The sequence below is a fragment of the Eptesicus fuscus genome, chromosome 5 (assembly GCF_027574615.1).
Source record: "Eptesicus fuscus isolate TK198812 chromosome 5, DD_ASM_mEF_20220401, whole genome shotgun sequence".
In the NCBI taxonomy this organism is placed as follows: domain Eukaryota; kingdom Metazoa; phylum Chordata; class Mammalia; order Chiroptera; family Vespertilionidae; genus Eptesicus; species Eptesicus fuscus.
The window spans coordinates 74,207,551-74,228,531 of NC_072477.1; the positions used below are offsets into that span (position 1 = coordinate 74,207,551).

General features: G+C 43.6%; 1 protein-coding gene across 1 annotated transcript; it reads right to left on the minus strand.

Moving 5' to 3' along the window:
- Positions 1-17,305: 17,305 nt before the first annotated feature.
- LOC103303512 (olfactory receptor 4Q3) lies at positions 17,306-18,292 on the minus strand (the record flags this gene model as incomplete). Its single annotated transcript, XM_008160510.2, has 1 exon — positions 17,306-18,292. A coding segment is annotated over one exon (987 nt), but the record flags the coding sequence as incomplete, so codon positions are not given.
- Between the last annotated feature and the right edge of the window lie 2,689 nt (positions 18,293-20,981).

Genomic DNA, 20,981 nt, shown 5'->3' on the forward strand with positions numbered 1-20,981 from the left:
TATACAGGTGAACTTTAAAATAATAACATTGTACTTAATCAAGTGAGAAATACTCCATTTCCAGTTTCTAAATTAGGTTGGAATTATCAATACAATTAGAAATTAAGTCATTTTTAGTGACTGAAAATAGCATATACAATGGCCTCCTGCTTATCAACAACCTATGCTTATTAATCAACATTGGAGCAGTTTGAGTCCTAAGATTTGAACTGCATGTAAAAATTCAATTTTGCTTGCCAGGAAGGAATACATGAGGAGTGGTCAAACTATACAGAGAAATACTTTTTCCTATGTTGCTCTAAAGACTTGAAAAGTTTAAAAATTATCGAAGTCCCTATCATCCTCAATCCTTTTGCCTTGAAAAAGCCCCAGATAATTCTCCATCCTTGCAATCTTAGGTAAGAATTTGTATTAGTAATAAAAATTTTTATACAGATGATGTTATAAATGGCATTTACAAAATAAGTGTCTAATGCTGTTTTACAAACTATATACAAAAATACCTAAGGCATACAAAAAAACCTATTGGATAAAAACAATCAGGAAAGAATTCTTAAAAAGATGAATTATGAGACAAGATCTAAAGAAATTCCTTACAGGGGGAAAAGGACATCTGTAATACTTTCAACAATAAATATAAAATTTTAAAAAATAAAAATAAATAAAGAATTGATCAGAATAAAGATAACACTTCTGAATCATGCAAAGTATTAACTATTCTTCATCTTTAGTAGGAACATCTCATTGATGCATGGACAATGGAAAGAGCACTGCCCAGGAGTTGAGTGAATCCAAGTTTGAGCACCCTCACCAACTGGTACCTTTGGCTAAATCCATTTTTGGCTTTTTGGGTTTTTTTTCTGAATCTTGGTTTTCTCATCTATAGAGCTAGTTATTGGCAGAGTTAGCATTTGAACTTAGGCTATGGGACTTCAAATTTTAATTTTTAATGAATATGCATACTCCTGAGTTTGATGGTATTAAAGTCACCTATCTCCTGCTAATTATGAAAGTTGGGTGTCTTTTTTTAACTACATCCTATATTTAGAGACAAAGACTATAGTTGCAACTGGCAAAATCATCACAACATACAGTTTTCCCCATGTTAGCTCAAATTAAGCTTACAATAAGAATGCAGTAACAAGTATGTGAATTAACTGTTAATCTAGACATTATTTTATTTGACCTGTGTTGATTATCAAATAGAGGAGGCTGTGTGTAAACTCACAATCACAGTTACCTGAGAAAAAGGTAAAAAAGCCAGATGAGTCAGGGACACCTTTCCAGAGAAGGTCTTCATTGAGTAGAACTTGAAGAGACTGCAGGGTGTGGGCACAGAATAGTGGACAGGGCAGGAAGGACATTCCAGGACTAGTGAATATGAAGATAAAGAGTACAAATCATCATAGCATTCTCTATGAAGAATGCCAAATTATTTTATATAACTCATCACAGAATCCATGAAGAGATGTGTCAAGAAATGAGGCTAAAAAAGACGAGTGCTCAGATCATAAAGTCTAGTTTAACAAGTTGAGGAGCTGAAATGTATTTTGAATGATTTGAGGGATCATAAAGAAAGATCTCTCACATGGCAGGGGGCAACAGCAATAGAGGTAGTAGAGAGTATTTGCTAAAGAATAAAAAATAAAAAAGAAGAAGCTTGAAACCAAGTTTGCCTAGGTTCAAATTCTCTATTACTTGCTAACATTATGACATCAGGTAAATTACTTAACTTTCTTTGGCCTCAGTTTCTTCAAGTGTAAAATATAGGTAAGAATATCACATACCACATAATTTCTATAGTTTAACAGTGTGCTACATATAAAGCACTTATGCACACAGCACACTGTAGGTAAATATATAATTATCATTACCTATTTTAGTAACTAGGAAACATGCCAACTGCAAGAAGGGAGAGAAGCCTGGATAGGACTCATCTTAAGACACTAAACTCCTTACCACGTTCATCTCCTAATTCCCATTATGTATATTTCTATGCTTGTCAAAATTATAGAAAATTTTAATCTGCTTCTGAAATCCACTCTCTCAAATATATTCCATATCCTTGCATGGCTGTCTTTAACAGGGATACCCAAAAATGCTTATGCAGCTGCTCTATTCTTCCAGAATGGTGATAATCGTGACTTTATCTGGGATATCCTTTAGAGACCCAAAAAATTAATCCAAGTCTAAGACCCAAGAATTTTCTACTTGCTTCACTGAGAAAAAGAGCACAGGATTTAAAGATAGAGTAACTGGGCTTACTCACAGCTCTTCCTCTTACCGACTGTGTGTTCTTAACACAATTTTCCTCACTTCTGTTAACCTCAGAGTCCTCCGCTGTTAGACAATAGTTACAATAACAGACATAAAGCAATAAGTGACCTGCGCATCTAGATCATGATCACTTTAGTGGTGGAATTTCAAAAGCATCAGAATCAGACATCTGAACTCTGTAGACCAGAGTCTCCATGGGACTGATTATCCCAGGTTCTTAGGTCAAATTTGACCTTTCTAGGATGATGCCAAGGAACATATACTAGTTATAATAGTATCTATACTGCTAAAGAAACAAGGTTGCTCTTTTATTTACCACCATGAGCCCATCTAAATTATTTCAATTAGAACAAATAGCAAGACTGCAGCTCCCTGAAATCCTCTGTAAAGAGATTGAGTCACAATTTCTCCTATGAGCAATTTGCAAAGGGCAGAGATCAAATATTCTGGATCTCTTCCCTAACAGCAAGCTTCACAGTAAGCTCTTTGTGCAATAATGTCTGAGCAAGTGAAGTCTTGAGACACCTGCAAATAAGTTAATGCAACACAATATAGACCAATATATACATATTTATACATTTCACACAGCAGCAATATTTATTCATCTTTTCACTTAATAAATATTTATTGCACACATTCTCTGTGTTTGGTACTGTGCTGTAAATATAAAAGGATAAATAAAACCCTATTCCTGACATAAGTCATTCATTTTAGAGTAATACCTTTAAATAACCTCCTCAAGTCATCTTAGATTTATGTAAAGATCAATATTCATATATGTTAAAGGGATCTTAAAGGTCACTTGGCTTTATTCCAATCATTTAGGAGTAGAGAAGAAATTGAATTATCTAGCTTTCACTGTTAGTGTTACAGCAAGGGCTAAATTCCAATTGAAATAATATTATACAAACTTAAAACTACTTTCTGCACTATTTAATAGAATTACTAGAACATATGTTGTAAAGTAGGTAAAATTTTTGAAAATTCCTCTTTATCCTTGAATATGATTTGAATCAATGAAAATTTCACTTGCCTCTTTCACTGGCTAACTTGCCATTCCAGTTGGAAAACTTACTTCAGCTGTCTTCTTGAGCGTGGTCCCACCACTTGGATCTAGACAATCTAAGATATGGGATCAATAAAGTTTTCTGAGATAGAAATGTGATCTGTTTCCAGATATTCATACTAAAAAAAATGAAGTACATCTAGTGATGATTCTTTTACATCTGTGCCACATTTCACAAAAAAGATTATGCCTGCAGCCTAACAAGCGGTCCTGACCCCTCCCCCGCCTTGATTTTATAAGTTTACTAGTATCATCATACCATGGCTTCTGATCTTGGTCTGCAAGAACTGCTTTTTATGTTCCTGATTTCAACAGAGAAAAACCATAAGCAAGCTTTATGCCTCATCACAACCTTGAGGGAATTGTTGGGCCAGTGATTGGGTAACAGCTGGAAAGTATTGTTAAGCAGAGAAAGTGCAAGTGTAATTACCACTAAATGACTCCTAATTAAAGTATATAAAAGGCTACTTGGTAAGTAGTTGATAAATAGTGAGGCTATTTCTACAGTTTGGCACCATACTGAACCACTAACTGAACAACAAAATATTGGTTTATTAGAACTACTAAAATATTTTACTTTATTTTAAAACTAGGGGCCCAGTGCACTAATTCATGCACCTTGAAAGGAACTGTGGGCCGTGAGGCTGCCGTGGGCACAAGGGTAGATCTCGGCCCATCTTCCGTGCTCCCCGCCTGGCCCCTCGGGGTGACCCCTGGTCTCCTGTCTGCCAGCAGCCCCCACCACTGCCTCTGCTCCCACGTGCTGATGGCGCTGAGTGATTGGGGCTGGAGCCAGCAGCGGGTGTGAGCAGTGGCTGCCAGCCCCAATCACTCCTCAGGAGCAGGAAGAGTGGAGAAGCCCTCAGGGGTGATCAGGGTCAGCAGCTGCTGCTCGCACCCACTGATAGCGTTAAGCCATTGGGACCAGCGCCGGACGCCAGCGGTGGGTGAGAGTGGTAGCTCCGGCACCGGCTATAGTTGCGAGTGGGGCCAGTGCTGGCAGTGGGTGCAAACAGCAGGTGTGGCGCACGGGACCGTGGCGCACGGGAGCAAAGAATTTCCTGTAACCATGAGAGGCTAGCCTGGTTGACAGCGACCCCCTCCCCCCTGCCTTGGTCTGGCAGCCCCGCTCACCTGCTCCACCATCCCGCTGCGCTGACACCCTCCCTGTTCTGCACATGCCCTATGGTGGTCAGCGCACATCATAGTGACCGGGTGTTTGGTTGTTTGATTGTTCTGCAGTTCGGTCTATTTGCATATTAAGGTTTTAAATATACAGATTTGCTAAAGCTCAAGTAGGCAAACACTATGTTTAATTTCAAGGCACTGTGAAGATACTGCCTCAGTCCTATTACATGAGTGAGTTTCTAAAGTATGTAGGTCAAGGGAGCTTGTTGGAGATGAGGATTATACTTCTGGAATCAATTATAAAATATATCACTAAATTATAGCATAAACTTTCAATTCAAGCCTAAAATTCCATGTGTTTGAATAGCACAACCATACAATAGAAAATATGTAGTAATACAAATAACATTCACCTAGTTAGGACTTTTTAAGACAAAAAGGATTGTCATGTTGCAGCATAAAGTGCTTTTTTGTTGTTGGCAACAGTTTATTATCCTATGCCTCTGCTTTATAAGTAAAAGGGCTGTTTATACAAGGAAATGGCTAACTGTGGGAGTCCTGGTTTTACTGGGTTCTCTATTCAATTCTTTTTGAGATGAAGGAATTTATCTTGTTCTATGTTTTCCTTCCTTCCTATCTTCCTTTCTTTCTATGTTCCTTCTTTTTTTATTCCCTTCCTTTCTTCACTCAAAAAGAATTTATCAAGACAAAGATGAATAATGTATAATATCACTTATATGTGGAATCTGAAAAAGCCAAATTTGTAGAATCAGAGAGAATGTTGGTTACTAGGGATTAAGGGAAGGAGAATTGGGGCAATACTAAAAGGGTACTAACTTGCAGCTAGAATATGAATAAATTCTGGAGATCTAATGAACAGCATAGTGATAACAATTAACAATACTGTACCATGTATTTCTTTTTTGTTGTTGTCATTTTTGTTTTTTTGTTTTTGTTTTGTTTTGTTTAATCTTTTTTTTTTTAATTTCTTTATTGATTAAGGTGTCACATATTTGTCCTCATCCCCCCCTTCCCATCCCCCCCCCCCCCACGCATGCCCCAACCCCCTGTTGAACTTAACCGTTGGATAGGCTCATATGCATGCACACAAGTCCTTTGGTTTAACTCTCCCCCTCCCCCCCCCCTCCCCTATCCTCCCCCTGAGGCCCGATAGTCCGATCGATGCCTCCTTGCTTCTGGTTCTGTTCTTGTTCTTCAGTCTATGTTGTTCATCATTTCCCCTAGATGAGCGAGATCATATGTCACTAGATATATACTTATGAGAACTGAATGTGAGACGAGCAATAATAGTTATGCTGACAGGCAGATGGATCAGTCTATAGTGAGTTTCTTTCTGGACTAACAGTTCTTTTGAGACCCAATTTCAATGTCCACCAGTTCCTTATGTGTACATGTCAGCACTGACCCCTCAGCTCTGGATGGTGGACAAATGGTGGTAACGGAGGTCCGACTCCCTCTGGTTTGGTCTCGGCGAACCCAGGGGCACGGCTTCACCCGGACTAAGGGGCACGTGGCCTCACCCGGATCTAGGGACACAAGGTCTCACCCGGACCCAGTGACGCTTGGGCTCTCCCTGACACAGGGGCACGTGGCCTCACCCGGGCGTAGGTGCACGAGGCCTCACCCAGATCCAGGGACACATGGTCTCACCCGGACCCAGGGACGCTTGGCCTCTCCCAGACCCAGGGGCACGTGGCCTCACCCGGGCCTAGGTGTACGAGGCCTGACCCGGATCCAGGGACACATGGTCACGCCCGGACCCAGGGGTGCGTGGCCTCTCTCAGACCCAGGGGCACGTGGCCTCACCTGGACCTAGGTTCACGAGGCTTCACCCGGATCCAGGGACACATGGTCTCACCCGGACCCAGGGACGCTTGGCCTCTCCCAGCCCCAGGGGCACGTGTCCTCACCCGGGCCTAGGTGCACGAGGCCTCACCCGGATCCAGGGACACATGGTCTCACCCGGACCCAGGAACACTTGGCCTCCCCCAGACCCAGGGGCACGTGGCCTCACCCGGGCCTAGGTGTACAAGGCCTCACCCGGATCCAGGGACACATGGTCTCGCCCGGACCCAGGGGTGCGTGGCCTCTCTCAGTCCCAGGGGCACGTGGCCTCACCTGGACCTAGGTGCATGAGGCCTCACCCGGATCCAGGGACACATGGTCTCACCCGGACACAGGGACGCTTGGCCTCCCCCAGACCCAGGGGCACGTGTCCTCACCCGGGCCTAGGTGCATGAGGCCTCACCCGGATCCAGGGACATATGGTCTCACCCGGACCCAGGGACGCTTGGCCTCTCCCAGCCCCAGGGGCACTTGGCCTCACCTGGACCTAGGTGCACGAGGCCTCACCCGGATCCAGGGACACATGGTCTCACCCGGACCCAGGTGCGCGTGGCCTCTCTCACTCCCAAGGGTACGTGGCCTCACCTGGACCTAGGTGCACGAGGCCTCACCCGGATCCAGGGACACATGGTCTCACCCGGACCCAGGGATGCTTAGCCTCCCCCAGACCCAGGGGCACGTGGCCTCACCCGGGCATAGGTGCACGAGGCCTCACCCGGATCCAGGGACACATGGTCTCACCCGGACCTAGGGATGCTTGGCCTTTCCCAGCCCCAGGGGCACGTGGCCTCACCCGGGCCTAGGTGCACGAGGCCTCACCCGGATCCAGGGACACATGGTCTCACCTGGACCCAGGGACGCTTGGCCTCCCCCAGGCCCAGGGGCACGTGCCCTCACCCGGGCCTAGGTGCATGAGGCCTCACCCGGATCCAGGGACATATGGTCTCACCCGGACCCAGGGACGCTTGGCCTCTCCCAGCCCCAGGGGCACGTGGCCTCACCCGGGCCTAGGTGCACGAGGCCTCACCCGGATCCAGGGACTAATGGTCTCACCCGGACCCAGGGACGCTTGTCCTCTCCCAGACCCAGGGGCACGTGGCCTCACCCGGGCCTAGGTGCACGAGGCCTCACTCGGATCCAGGGACACATGGTCTCGCCCGGACCCAGGGACGCCTGGCCTCTCCCAGACCCAGGGGCACGTGGCCTCACCCGGGCCTAGGTGCACGAGGCCTCACCCGGATCCAGGGACACATGGTCTGACCCAGACCCAGGGACGCCTGGCCTCCCCCAGACCCAGGGGTACGCGGCCCCACCCGGGCCTAGGTACACGAGGCCCCACCCGGATCCAGGGACACATGGTCTCGCCCGGACCCAGGGGTACGTGGGCTCTCCCAGGCCCAGGGGCACGTGGCCTCACCTGGACCTAGGTGCACGAGGCCTCCCCCGGATCCAGGGACACATGGTCTCACCCGGACCCAGGGGCGCTTGTCCTCTCCCAGACCCAGGGGCACTTGGCCTCACCCGGGCACGGGACCCAGCGTCATCCGGGTCCAGGGGCACTTGGCCTCACCCGGACCCGGAATCCGGCCTCACCTGGACCCAGGGGCACGTGGCCCCACCCAGACCCAGGGACGCGAGGTCCCACCCATACCAGGAGGCGCGCGACCACTCCCGAACCCAGAGGCGCGCAACCCCGCCCGCACCCGTGTCCCAGCGGGGCCCCGTCCTCCCGATACCAATTCCCGCCGGTCAACCCCCCCCCACCAATCCCCCTGGCCATCCTGCCAGAGCTCCAGGACAGCCGCCGCAGAACTCGTCGGGCGGCTGCTCGGCGAAGTTCCGGTGCGCCCGGTGCGTGGCGGCGGGCCGGCCCGGCGTCACTGCGCCGGCTCCTGGGTCCGCAGCTGCGGCCGGTCGCCGAGCATGCGCACCCGACCGCCCCCGGGGCACCGAGATTCCTGAAGGACTCGGAGGCCAGCAAGCGCGGAGTCCCCCACCCCACGTCTCACAGGGGCCCGTCTGTCCGTGCTCGGCAGCAAGTGGAGCCGCCCCCTCAGCCAGAGACCGCCGGGGGGACCGCGCCGAGCACGCTCCAGGTCGCCCCTGCGTCGCCCAAGCCGCAGTTCCCAAAGTGTGGTCCTTGGGTCATCTGCATCAGCATCATCCCGCATACCCCTCTTATTCTAGCTGCAGAGCATCCACTCAGCCAGCCCTATGGTGGTTTTGGGTGGTGTCTGCTCCGCTCTCCCGTCGCAGCCTCAAAGTTGTTGTGGCAGGCAACATCCAGGCCTCCGCCCTATGCCTCCATCCCGGTCCTCCCTTGTATAGTTAAGTCTTGATTGTTGCTGGTGCCACCGGGAGGGCTCTCTTTGTCTATAAAGGAAGAGTTGCTGTGCAGGAGACTCTTCTATGGGCCGGGTCTTGGTGCAGCAAGGCTTTGGCGCTCACTGAATCTGCCTGTTGGATTTGTCCCTTATGTGCGTGGTTGAAGTCTGGTGTCATTTCCCACAGACCACCAGATGCCCTCGTTTCTGGGTCCCCAATGGGGCGTAGATCAGCCACTGCCTTAGGCACTCAGCAGGGATTACAGCAAGAACTGTAGTTTCCTCCTTCTGTCTGAGTGGCCCTGGAGCAGTCCGACTAGAACAGCAGTTTATCTGGTCCGCTGCCAGAGGGCAGGCCACCCACATGCATAAGCCCTTGCTTGGAGCGTAGGTGTGCCTGCAAGACTTGCGGGGCGGGTCTTCAAAATGTGCGGGGCGGGTCCCAGGGCAGGGCGGGTCTCAGGGCGGGACGGGTCCCAGGGTGGGGCGGGGTCTCAGGGCGCCAACAGGCCATGGTGCAGCGAGCCACAATGGCTGCGAATCTGCTCCTTCTGCCTTCCAAGTTTCTAAGTCCCCTCGTTCCACGCTCTAGCGCAGCAAACACTGATTGCTGGGCGCACCTCCGCAAGAGTCCCGCTTCTCCCCGCAGGCATCTGGGTCTCCCGCGGGTCCCCAGAAGCTGGAATTCAGGGTGATGGAGAGCTAATCTCCCCTAGGTTTGGAACAAAAGCCCCTTTCCCCCGCCACCAGCCCGAGCCACGCGCCTCCGCACCTTGTCCCCTCCGATTTCGCTGGTTTCCTCTTCCCTCTTAGCTGTAAATCTCTCCTGTAGTTCTGGGCTGCAGACGCTCCGACCTCCAGTCGCGCCCCTGAAACCGCTGCGCGCGGCCCAGCCGTCCTCTTGATTCTCCTCCATCAAAATGGCTAGAGGACTTGAAAGTAAGATGAGATCTCTTAAGAATCCTCCAAATCGGTGTTGGCGGCGTCCGGGGCCCCGAGGATCTCAGTGCGCAGCTCGGCCAGGTCGGTGGCGCGGGTGAGCCCCTCCTGCAGCAAGATGGTCTCTTTCTTCACCGAGAACCGCTGCGCAGAGTCCGCGGCCGCCGCCACAGCAGCCGCGGCCCCCACGAGCCCATGGCCCCGGCTGCGGTAATGACTGAGGGGAGCAGCTGCCCGGTCTGGGGAGACGCGAGCAGCAGTCGCCACCCTCAGCAGTCCATGTTTCAGTTGTATTTCCGAAACTGCCATGCGAGGCAACAGATCAGCCTTTCACCTCCGCCGCCATCTTTTCGTCCTTTTTTTTCCTGTTTAATCTTTATTGTTGCGAGTATTATAGATGTCCCTCTTTTTTCCCCTTATAAACCCCCTCCACCTGGTTCCTGCCCCACCCCAGGCCTTCACCACCCTGTTGTCTGTGTCCATAGGTAATACATATATGCATATAAGATCTTTGTTTAATCTCTTCCTGGCCCCCACTCCCCTCCCCTCTGAGAATCGTCAGTCTGTTCCATTTCCATGCCTCTGATTCTATTTTATTCACCAGTTTACTCTGTTCATTAGATTTTTTATTCATTTATTTGGATTTTTAGATTCAATTGTTGATAGGTATTTATTTGTTGCCATTTTGTTGTCCATATTTCTATCTTTTTCTTTTTCTTCTTCCTCTTCTTAAAGAATACCCTTTGACATTTCATGGAATACAGGTTTAGTTGTAATGAACTCCTTTAGCTTGTTCTTGTCTGTGAAGCTCTTTATCTGACCTTCAATTCTAAATGGTAGTTTTGCTGGGTAGAGTAATCTTGCTTGTAGGTCCTTATTATCCATCACTTTGAATATTTCTTGCTACTCCCTTTTGCTCTGCATAGTTTCTGTTGAGAAATCAGCTGACAGTCATATGGGCATTCCCTAGTAGGTAACTAACTGCTTTTCTCTTACTGCTTTTAATATTCTCTCTTTGTCTTTTGCTCTTGGCATTTTAACTATGATGTGTCTTGGTGTGGTTCTCTTTGAGTTCCTCTTGTTTGGGACTCTGTGCTTCCTGGACTTGTAAGTCTCTTTCTTTCACCTGGTAGGGTAAGTTTTCTGTAATTGTTTCTTCAAATATCTTGCTCTCTCTCTTTTTCTGGCACCCCCATAATGCAAATGTTGGTATGCTTGAAGTTGTCCCAGAGGCTCCTTACACTATCTTCATATTTTTTTATTCTTTTTTCTTTTTGCTCTTCTAGTTGGGTGTTTTTTGCTTCCTCATATTTCAAATCATTGATTTGATTCTCAGGATCCTCTAGTCTACTGTTGAATCCCTGTATATTATTCTTTATTTCACTCAGTGTATGCTTAATTTCTGACTGGTCCTTTTCCATTTTTTTCTTTTTCTTGGCATTCTAGCTAAGATCCTCGAAAGTCTCACTAAGACCTTTGGAGGTTTCTAGCAGATTCTTGAGTAACCTTATAACCGTGGTTTTGAACTCTATATCATGTAGTTTGCTTTCTTCTACTTCTTTCATTTGTGACATGTTTCTTTGTCTCCTCATTTTGGCTACTTCCCTGTATCTCTTTCTATGTATTTGGTAGAGCTGCTATGTCTCCTTGAGTCGGTAGAGTAGCCTTGTGTAGTAGGTGTCCTATAGAGCCCAGTGGCTCAGCCTCCCCAGTCACCTGAGCTGGGCCCTCTAGGTGCGCCCTTTTGTTGGCTGTGAACACAGTCTTGTTGTTGTTGAGACTTGATTACTGTTGGTGTCACTGGGAGGAATTGACCTCCAGACCAACTGGCTATGAGGACCAGCTGTGTCTATAATGGAAGAGCTGCTATGCAGGAGACACCCCTATGAACAGGACTTGCTTCAGTGGGGCTTTGGTGCTCACTGATTCTGCCCCTTGAGTGTGTCACTTATGGATGTGTAGAGTTGTAATCTGGCATGGTCTGACACTGACCACTGGGTACACTGGTTCTTGGGTCTCTAGGAAGGTACAAAGTCAGCCACTGCCTGGGGCCACCCAGCAGGAGCTACAGAAAGATCTACAGATTTCTCTTCTTTGTATTGGGTTTAGAAGTGCCCCAATGAGGCCCAGCTATGAAGCAAGGCAGGCTGGTGCTGGTGCCAGGTCTTGGGCCTTTTATTGATAGGTTTGGGGCTCCCCAACCCAGCTGCAGCTAGTTTGATTTTAGCCTGAGCAAGGACTGCACTGTACCAGTATATACCAGTATTCACTTAAGAGATAGAAACTGACTGCACTGTATTTACATTATATATTTTGCCATTTCCTTTAAGTAAGAGAAACTCACCACATGTCTGTGTTTGTTCATGGAATAATTGCAAAATGCTTCTTAGGAACATAAAGATCATAAAGACAATAAATCAATAACTATCACGAAAATAAAGCTAGATAATTTGGGTAAGCCTATTCAGTAAGTAAAAACTATTGAAATATAAATAAAATATGGAGTTTAGTTGATAATAATGTTATCAGCATTGGCTCATTAATTGTGACAATTATACCAGAGTAATATAAGATGTCAACAAAAGGAAAAATGGACTTAGGTATGCAGAAACTCTATGTACTTATCTTTGCAACTTTTCTGTAAATTTAAAATTATTCTAAAAATGTTTTTAATTATTTAAATTTAAAAATGATGGTCTTTTTGTTCTCTATTACATTCAATTCTGCTATAATTTTTATTATTTCATTTCTTCTGCTGACTTTGGGCTGCTTTTGTTCTTCTTTTTCTAGTTCTTTAGGATGTAATGCTTTAATTTTTATTTGGGGTTTTTCTTGTTTCTTGAAATAGGCCTGAAATTATATAAACTTCCCTCTTATTACTGCTTTGCATACCAAAAATTTTTATATGTTGTATTGTCATTCTCATTTGTCTCTCTATATATTTTGATCTCATCTTTTATTTCTTCTTTGACACAGTCATTTTTTAATAGCATGTTGCTTAATCTCCACATATTTGTGGGGGACTTTTGCTTCCTTTTTGCAGTTGATTTCTAATTTTAAAGCCTTGTGGTTGGCAAATATGCTTGGTATGATTTCAATCTCATTAAAATTTTTGAGGCTAATTTTGTGTAGCAACAAAGCAAAATATAAATGAATGGGACTATATCAAACTAAAAAGTTCTTCATAGTAAAGGAAACCGAAAACAAAACAAAAAGGCAAACAATCGGATGGGAGAAGATATTTGCAAACAACAGCTCCAACAAGAGGTTAATATCCAAAATATATAAAGAACTCATACAACTCAACACCAAACAAACAAACAATCCAAATAAAAAAAAATGGGTAGAGGACCTGAGCAGATACTTATCCCAAGAACACAGAACATTTAATTTTAAAAAAGGACTTATAAATGTGACTTTTGACATAATTTTGTGGAAGCATATACTATCACCTAACACGAAATGTCTTGTTTTGGGGCTGATTTTAATATGGATGGGGGAGTTAGGGCTTTTACTGTCACATGGCAGGGTTCTGGAGTCAAAAGCTCTAGTTCATCATTTTGTCCGGTGGTTCTCTAAGATCAAACAATTGTGCAGTCTTCTTTCAGTCTCTATTTCCCTTTTAATGTCACAGAACAATTAGCAATAATAATAATATAAGCAGTCAATTGAGTTCTGAGTTATTGAGTTCTGACCATATGCAGATACGATTATGAGAGCTTAACAATTATTATTTTGTTTAGTTTTGCTGAGAATCCTGTGAAGCAGATACTATTGTTTATTTTACAGTCAAAGGGGTGCTCAGAGATTAAGTCACTTGCCATCTGGGAAGTGATAGAATTGGATCATGATGAGGCTACCTGACTCCAGAATTCATGCTTCTGATCTCTCTGCTCTACTCCCCCAGCCATCTGGGCTCACATATTGTCTTGGAGTGCTATTTACCTTCCTCTGGTGAATACTGAGAGATCTTTAAGTAGATATTTCAGTGGTCTATTGATGCATGGAGGAACACCCAAATGAAAAGATGTCTTCCACATTTCCAGGAACATAAAAGATACTCAGCAAACAGTTGTTAGATTAATAAATGGATAATAAATTTAAATGAATATTAAAACATCCAAAAAACCCTTATGAGTTATCTATTAGAGGAACATCTCGCAGGAAATGTTGTTGTTTTTTTAATTTGAGGTAAATGTGATGGCATGCTGATTTCTTTCCAATAATACTTCCTAGTTTCTAAGAATTTTAGAGAGAAAAACTTCTCCTTCTAAAAATCTCCACTAAATTGTTCCTTATAAAACTATATTAAAGGGTAATTGGTAAATAACTATTTAGTAAATATTTAGGTTATTTTCATATAATTTTGCACAATTTACTCAAAGTTGGGGCAAGGAAAGTGGTATAGTGTTGCTATATTGGACCACTAAGTATTGCTGTATTGGACCGCTAACCCAACACAACAACAATAACAAATAAAACACTACTTTTTCTTATTATTATTGGCCTCTTTACTATTATTTCCCTCACTATTATTGGCTCATTGACAATGTGTAGTTTGAAGGTAGGCTATAAATATTCATTCTTCATTCCCATGTGTTCTGAAAATATGAAGTCAATAATCTTCCAATGATCACATAAAGCAGGCTTCTCTTTGTCTCCTTTCAGTTATTTCAGTAGCCCAAGGACCACAAGAGCTGGAAGAAGGAGAATACCCACCCCAAATATCTGTGGGACTCAGAGCAAGAATACAAATGGAACCCAGGAACATATATCTAAAAACTATAAATCAAAGTAATAAACTTTAAATGTCCTGTCTCTAACAAAGCCTGAAAACATACTGAGAGAATAGTGTTCTCATACTCTTGTAATCACTGGAAGTCCAGTTTCAAATTTAAAATCTTTAGACTCCTTGAAATATACAATAGGCATGGCAGTGTGGGTAGAGCAAGTGTTGGTTCTCAGTTCCCAGCCCGCCTCTTCTCCTGGTTCCAAATCCAACACAAGAAGTCCCCATGTATGAATGTGGACTCTGCATCCCAGATGGCTCTACCCACACTCTTTACATATAGTGCCCTTCAGCTACAGGTGCATACACATCAGTATGATCCAACCTCAGAAGGACAGGCCCAAGGAAGAGACTCGGGCAGACCCTGGAAGTGCGCTCAGAGCATTTGAGCAGGGAACTCTATAGATAATATCAATCATGTACAGTCTAAAGAACAGAAGTGTTATCAGCTTATTAAGATAATTAATATTGGCCATTGATCAAGTAAGTATTGGAGGATTGAAAATGCCAAGAGGAATATACAAAGTTCTTGTTTTTCTGAATATTATACTACCAATCCCAGCTATCAACAAGACATTTAAAATCATTCCCTAAGAACTTAAGTTTTGCTGTGAAAGAAGGACATTAGAAAAATGAGGTTTTGCAGTCAGCTGATACAAAAAGAAAGCCTGTTCCCGCAATGTGCCTGGCTGGCTCACAGCATCACTTAAGCCTTCCTGCCAGCCCATGTGCTCCTTTCTGTCTGGCAGCTTCCTCCTGTCTGCTCTTCTAGATATTAACTGTGGGCAATGGATCTCTATGGAAATGCTGTGGAGTGAACAAGAAAGAGGAGAGTGTGATCCATACCAGGGATGCCACTCTCACCCTCACTCATTCTCTAAAGAAATCATCCAAGAGGTAGCCTTGTTCCTGGTCTGTTAAGAGTCCTTCTGTAGCAATACATACAAACAAATATACATACAGATATACATGTTTTCTTAAACATAAAGTCACTAACTTTCAGCACAAAAATGAAAGTCCATTCTTTATTTCTGTGTAAAGAAAGCTCTTATGTGTTGAAGGGCATTACAAATTGCATAGTAAAATCCTAGTATTAGGATTTTAGAAAAATTTTTTCTGAGGTATGTTTTTCAGCTAAGCAATCAGAGAAGTCTCTCTATAGCAATTGATTAGGAAATAAAGCAAATATAAAAATACTCCTAAAAGTGCATCATTATGTTATTATCCTATATAATAAAAGCCCAGTGGCTGAAAAGGCAGAACGACCAGAACGACCAGAGACCAGAACGACCACGGCCCCTCACCCCAGCTGGCCCTAGCCCCAAGCAAGGACCCGCACCCTGATCCTGGGCCCCCATCAGGGCAGGCCAGCTGGCCCCCACCCATGTACCAGGCCTCTATTCTATATAATAAAAGGATAATATGCAAATTGACCCTGACGGAGTAACGACCAGAAGGACTGCTGGACCAGTCACTATGAAGTGCACTGACCATCTCTTGGGCCCTTCCCTCAGCTGGCAGGCTCCAATTGCCTGATTGTGAATGGGGAACTGAGGATGGGTGGTGGGGGACGTGGGCAATGCCAAGCCAAGGCCCTTGCCCTGCCGGTCACCCCACACACAGAGGGCAACCTACAGTGGGAGCAGGGGTGGGGGCAGGGCTGGCTGCAGGCAGCTGGGGAAGATGGCCCTGATCACAGGCCAAGCCTAGAGACCGTACCCACACGTGAATTTTGTGCGCCGGGCCTCTAGTTTAGTAAATAAATGCCTTTCACTAGCCATAAAGTTGCAAAGAGCCTTATATCAGAAATAGATAAACTTAAATATAAATGTTTAAGGGAAAGTTTTTAGGGACATCCTAGTTCTGGAGCTCCTATACAGATATAATCAAAATTAAGCAATTAGTCCATGTACTTGGGATAAATATTCTTTCTGTGGAGAAAAAAATTAGCTTAATCTTAACTATAATACAATTACTAGCTTTTCTGGTTGACTACATATTTTCTAAGTGATCTTGTGCAAGACACTTAACAAATCTGAGTTTATTTATAAAAATGAAGTTGAATAATATTATCTATTCCTCAAAGCACTTTTGAGATTGAGAGGTAATAACTATGATAACCTCAAGGGCAGGGTCAGCTCATTTCTTTATTTTTTTTCTTTAGACTGTGTAGCTCTTAAATATTATAATCAGTTAAAGAGTCAGGTTATCAACTTTCCCTCACCGTAATTCCACTCAAAGAAAACCTCGAGATGAAATGGGATGCCTCTTCTAGAGCAGAATACTAAAAAGCTGCCATCACCCAATACTCCCCAGATTCCCTTTTCCACACATAAACTTTGTGAGTTGTTCAACTTCATTTCTAAAACTTGGTACAATACAGAACACAATTCCTGGGTGATCACTCCTATACAGGGAATCAGTGATGTTTTCAGGCTTCATTAGAGACAAGACAAAAGGAAGTCACACTGCTTCTGAAAAGACTCTGATGAGACATCAGAAGGAACTTCCTGACACCAAACCCTGGATTCTGAAACCCTGGAGAGCAGGACACCAAAGGAGATGTGATATCTTCTTTCACTTGGATAGAATTTAAAAGTAAAGTGAATTAAATAAAGTAAGACTACTAATAGGCAAAGGATAGAAGAGTTGATCTTTTAAGGCATCCTCTTACCTCTAGTATTTGATTAATTACTGCTATTATTTGTGGGGCAGTAAGCACTCCTCTATTCCCTGCTTAATATTCAACACCTGAGACAGTAATATACCTCCAACTATAATCAAGAGCGATAATTTTATGCTGGTTTCTCTTTTCTACCAAAGTCACCAAATTGATTTTCATGCATGTACTCAGGTAACAGGATGAGTTAAGAGTGTCCCAAGAAAGAGTATGGTTTCTAAATCACCGCTTCCTGCTCATCCTTCAACATGGCAGCAGCAGGATGCCACATGCTTTTTGCTCAGTTTCTTCATGGCTGTCTTCATTTCAGCGTTTCTGAGTGTGTAGATGAGGGGGTTCAGCATAGGTGTGATCACCGTGTAGAAGACGGAGAACACCTTATCCACAGAGAGGCTGCAGAAAGGCCTCAGGTAGATGAATACACATGGCACGAAGATCAGGCTGACCACTGTTAAGTGGGAGGCACAGGTAGAGAGTGCCTTTCTCTGGCTCTGGCGGAAGCGAGTTCTCAGGGTGATGAGGATGACAGCATAAGAGAAGAGCAAGACTAAGAAGCAGACAAGAGACAGCAGACCACTGTTTGAGACCATCAGTACCTCTACCACATATGTGTCCATGCAGGCTAGCTTGATGACCTGTGGGACATCACAGTAGAAGTTGTCCAGTTCATTGGGGCCACAGAAGGGGAGCTGGATGACCAGTATGACCTGTGTGATAGAGTGGATAAAGCCCCCACACCAGCAGGCAAAAACCAACTGAAAGCAGAGTTGGCAGTTCATGACTGTTAGGTAGTGCAAAGGATTACATATGGCAACATACCTATCATAGGCCATGACTGTCAGCAGAAACATCTCCGTGGCTCCCAGAAAGTGCAGGAAGTAGATTTGAGCTAGGCATCCTGGAAAAGAGATGATCTTGCCCTGCCGTAGAAAATCCCCTAACATCTTGGGCACAGTAACACAGCCCAGGCATAGGTCAATGAAGGACAGATGACCCAAAAAATAGTACATAGGATATTGGAGTAAGCGGGCATCAGCTCGCACTGTTACCACTATCAAGAGATTTCCCAGGACAATAGCCATGTAAAACAACAAAAATAAGAAGAAGAGAAATAGCTGCAGCTCCCATGAGGATGATAGGCCCAGAAGAACAAATTCTGTCACCTTTGAATTGTTTTCTTTTTTCACTAAGTCAAGAATACCAAGTGACCTAGAAGAATTAAATTGGAACAAGAGAGGTTTAAGTTAGACAAAAGGGGAAAAAGTCATCAGATTTTTAATCTGGTGTTTATAAATCATATTCTAAGACTGAAAACTTAAGCAACTTCTGTGAGGTAGGAAATGTACATTTCTATATAAATAGAACAAGGAATATTTTGTATCTCTTCCAACTTTTTATTCCTGCAATGCCTCTAAATTGTATTTACAACAAACTAGGAAGATAGACAATGACCTGGGCATGAGATGATGAGAGCATAAAAATAATTTCATTTTTTAAATAGATAGAATCATATTCTTTAAGGACAAGAGTTCTGGAATGAAGTATCTGGATCCAATGCCCAATTCTAATGCACCAATGGAGTAATCTCAGGCAAGGTATTAAACCTGAGTTTTATTCTTTGTTTATTCAGTCTAACACAGGGATAATATCTCCCAAAGTTGCTTTGAGAATCAAATGTAATCTGTCTTTGAGCAACAAACACTTTCCCCCAAAAATGACTGAGTCCCTCAAAGTGAGGAAATATTTCTTATTTGCCTTTGTACTGGTACTATAGTGCTTACTGCATCATAATTTGTCAAATTGATGGAAGAACATGTTATGCTGTGAATTGTAATGTACAAAGGTTAGTAGTTATTAAAAATTAGCATGTTAAGAAACAAATTATTTAGGAAGGAAAAATTGGGAAGTTTGTAGAGATTAGGTTAGAAGAAATAAATCTTTACCTTTAAAGTTTAGAAAAACAACAAATTCAGGATGAGTAGGATAGTTGCTGGGACACACTAATTACCAAAATAAAAAACATTGAGGCATGTACAAAGAGGCTCACCATGACCCATTTTGTAGGGAAGGATAATAAGAGAAATGAGAATTATGCTGCTTTTGGACTTTTCAACACCCATAAATCCACTTAAGAGAAATAACGGACATACTAAGATATTGTATATCCATTACTCCTGCTCTACACCTACATTCACCCCCAACATGGGGTGGGAATATCTTGGATTACAAATGAAAAATCAGGAAACATTGATACATTTTTTCCATTGAAGCACTTAAGAACTAGTAGATGCTGTCTGTCCAGATTAGGATACTTTCCATCTAGACCTAGCTCTAGGCAAAATGTTAAGTGAGACAGAATTTGTATTTTTCTGTCCTCAGTACTAGTTACCTATTCAATGTTGCACTTTGTTCTTTCAAATCATTCAGGGAAAGTTATCTGATAGTCATTCAAACTAGGTGTCAAGGATTTACATAGACAATGCAGAAAAGTACCTGAATTTCAAAAAGAAAAATTCTTAATATCAAGAAATTTCTCTGTATACATTATTTCAAGATAAGAAGGCAGAAGACAGATTTGGAGGCCTAAACAACTTTTGTATGTCTCTTTCACACCAAATATGGGACCATCCTCTTTACCTGCTTTAGAGCAAGGAAATGAAAACTTTCTCTGTGGAAAGACCCAAATGTGGCATGAAGGGGAGAGAACAAAAATCAAGCTCTTTACCCAGTCGAGGACTATTTGTGGATAGCTGAGCAGCTATTCTCTAGTTTTTCTAATCAGGGAACCAGGGAGATCTGTGCAGAAAATACTAAAAATGGAAGTAAAGTTTTCCTCCTGAAAGTTGTTAGGGATTTTTTCAAATAGAGCACATGTTTTGTTAGTTTGCCTGTTTATTTTTGCCTATTGTGAACTAAAACATTCTCAGGAAAAAAAACTTCAAAACAATGGTGGAAAGTGATCTTCTAGTTGGAGTTTAAGTGCCATGTGAACTCCTTTTGAAGATATCTGATGAGATTTCTAATTTCTTCTGAAACACCAAGAAATAGACATCATTCATTGAAGATAGGCATCATCTTTCTGCTCTAAATATTTTTGGCTTTGAATTATTGCATTTTAAATTGTGGAAAGTGAAGAAAAAAATTTTTTAAAAAGCAACAAAAAGGATTTAAGAAATAGAAAAATAGAATCTAGGAGGAACTATTGCAGAATTAGGTAGTCTTATCACAATATTGCATCAATCCATTGCCTTGTTATATACAGTTGATCCTATTGAATCCAAACCTTGTAACCACCTTCGAAGACACCACCAGTCCTAGAACTCCCTGCTGCTATAGGAATTTCACTATTATGTGAATGCGCCTAAGAGTATAACCTAGAAGAAGAAATCTCCAATGATTTCTTAAATGTAAAAATAATGAATGACAGAGTGTATACAGAAAAAAATACAGACAACAGGGGGTATAAAAATGGTTTCAGAGACAAAAAGAAGAGCAAGGGGCAGTGAGTGGATCTTTTAGTGAATATATCTAAGAAACTTACATCATTGCTTGTCAGGAGCTATGCGGGTTTAAGGGAGGGATATGTTACCCTGTTATTCATCTCCCAGCCCCTTCTTCATAGTTCCAAGCCAGCAAAATGAGAAATTCTGAGATAACCATCACAGTTGCCCAGTCTGTGCCTAACTGCTTTCTTATACTAGTAAGTCAAGCCCTAATGGAGAGCTGGCTGTACAGATTGGAAAGATCTGTCATCCTAGGGCTCTGGGTATGTCTGAGGATTTTATAGTCCTTACGCCACTGCTCAGCTTAATGAGCCCTGGGATTCCCAAGGCTGCTGCTGTTTGAATTGTCTGCATCTCAGTTCTTGCTGGAAAGGTGACCTTAGGCCCTGCAGGTTCTGAAACAGTCAGA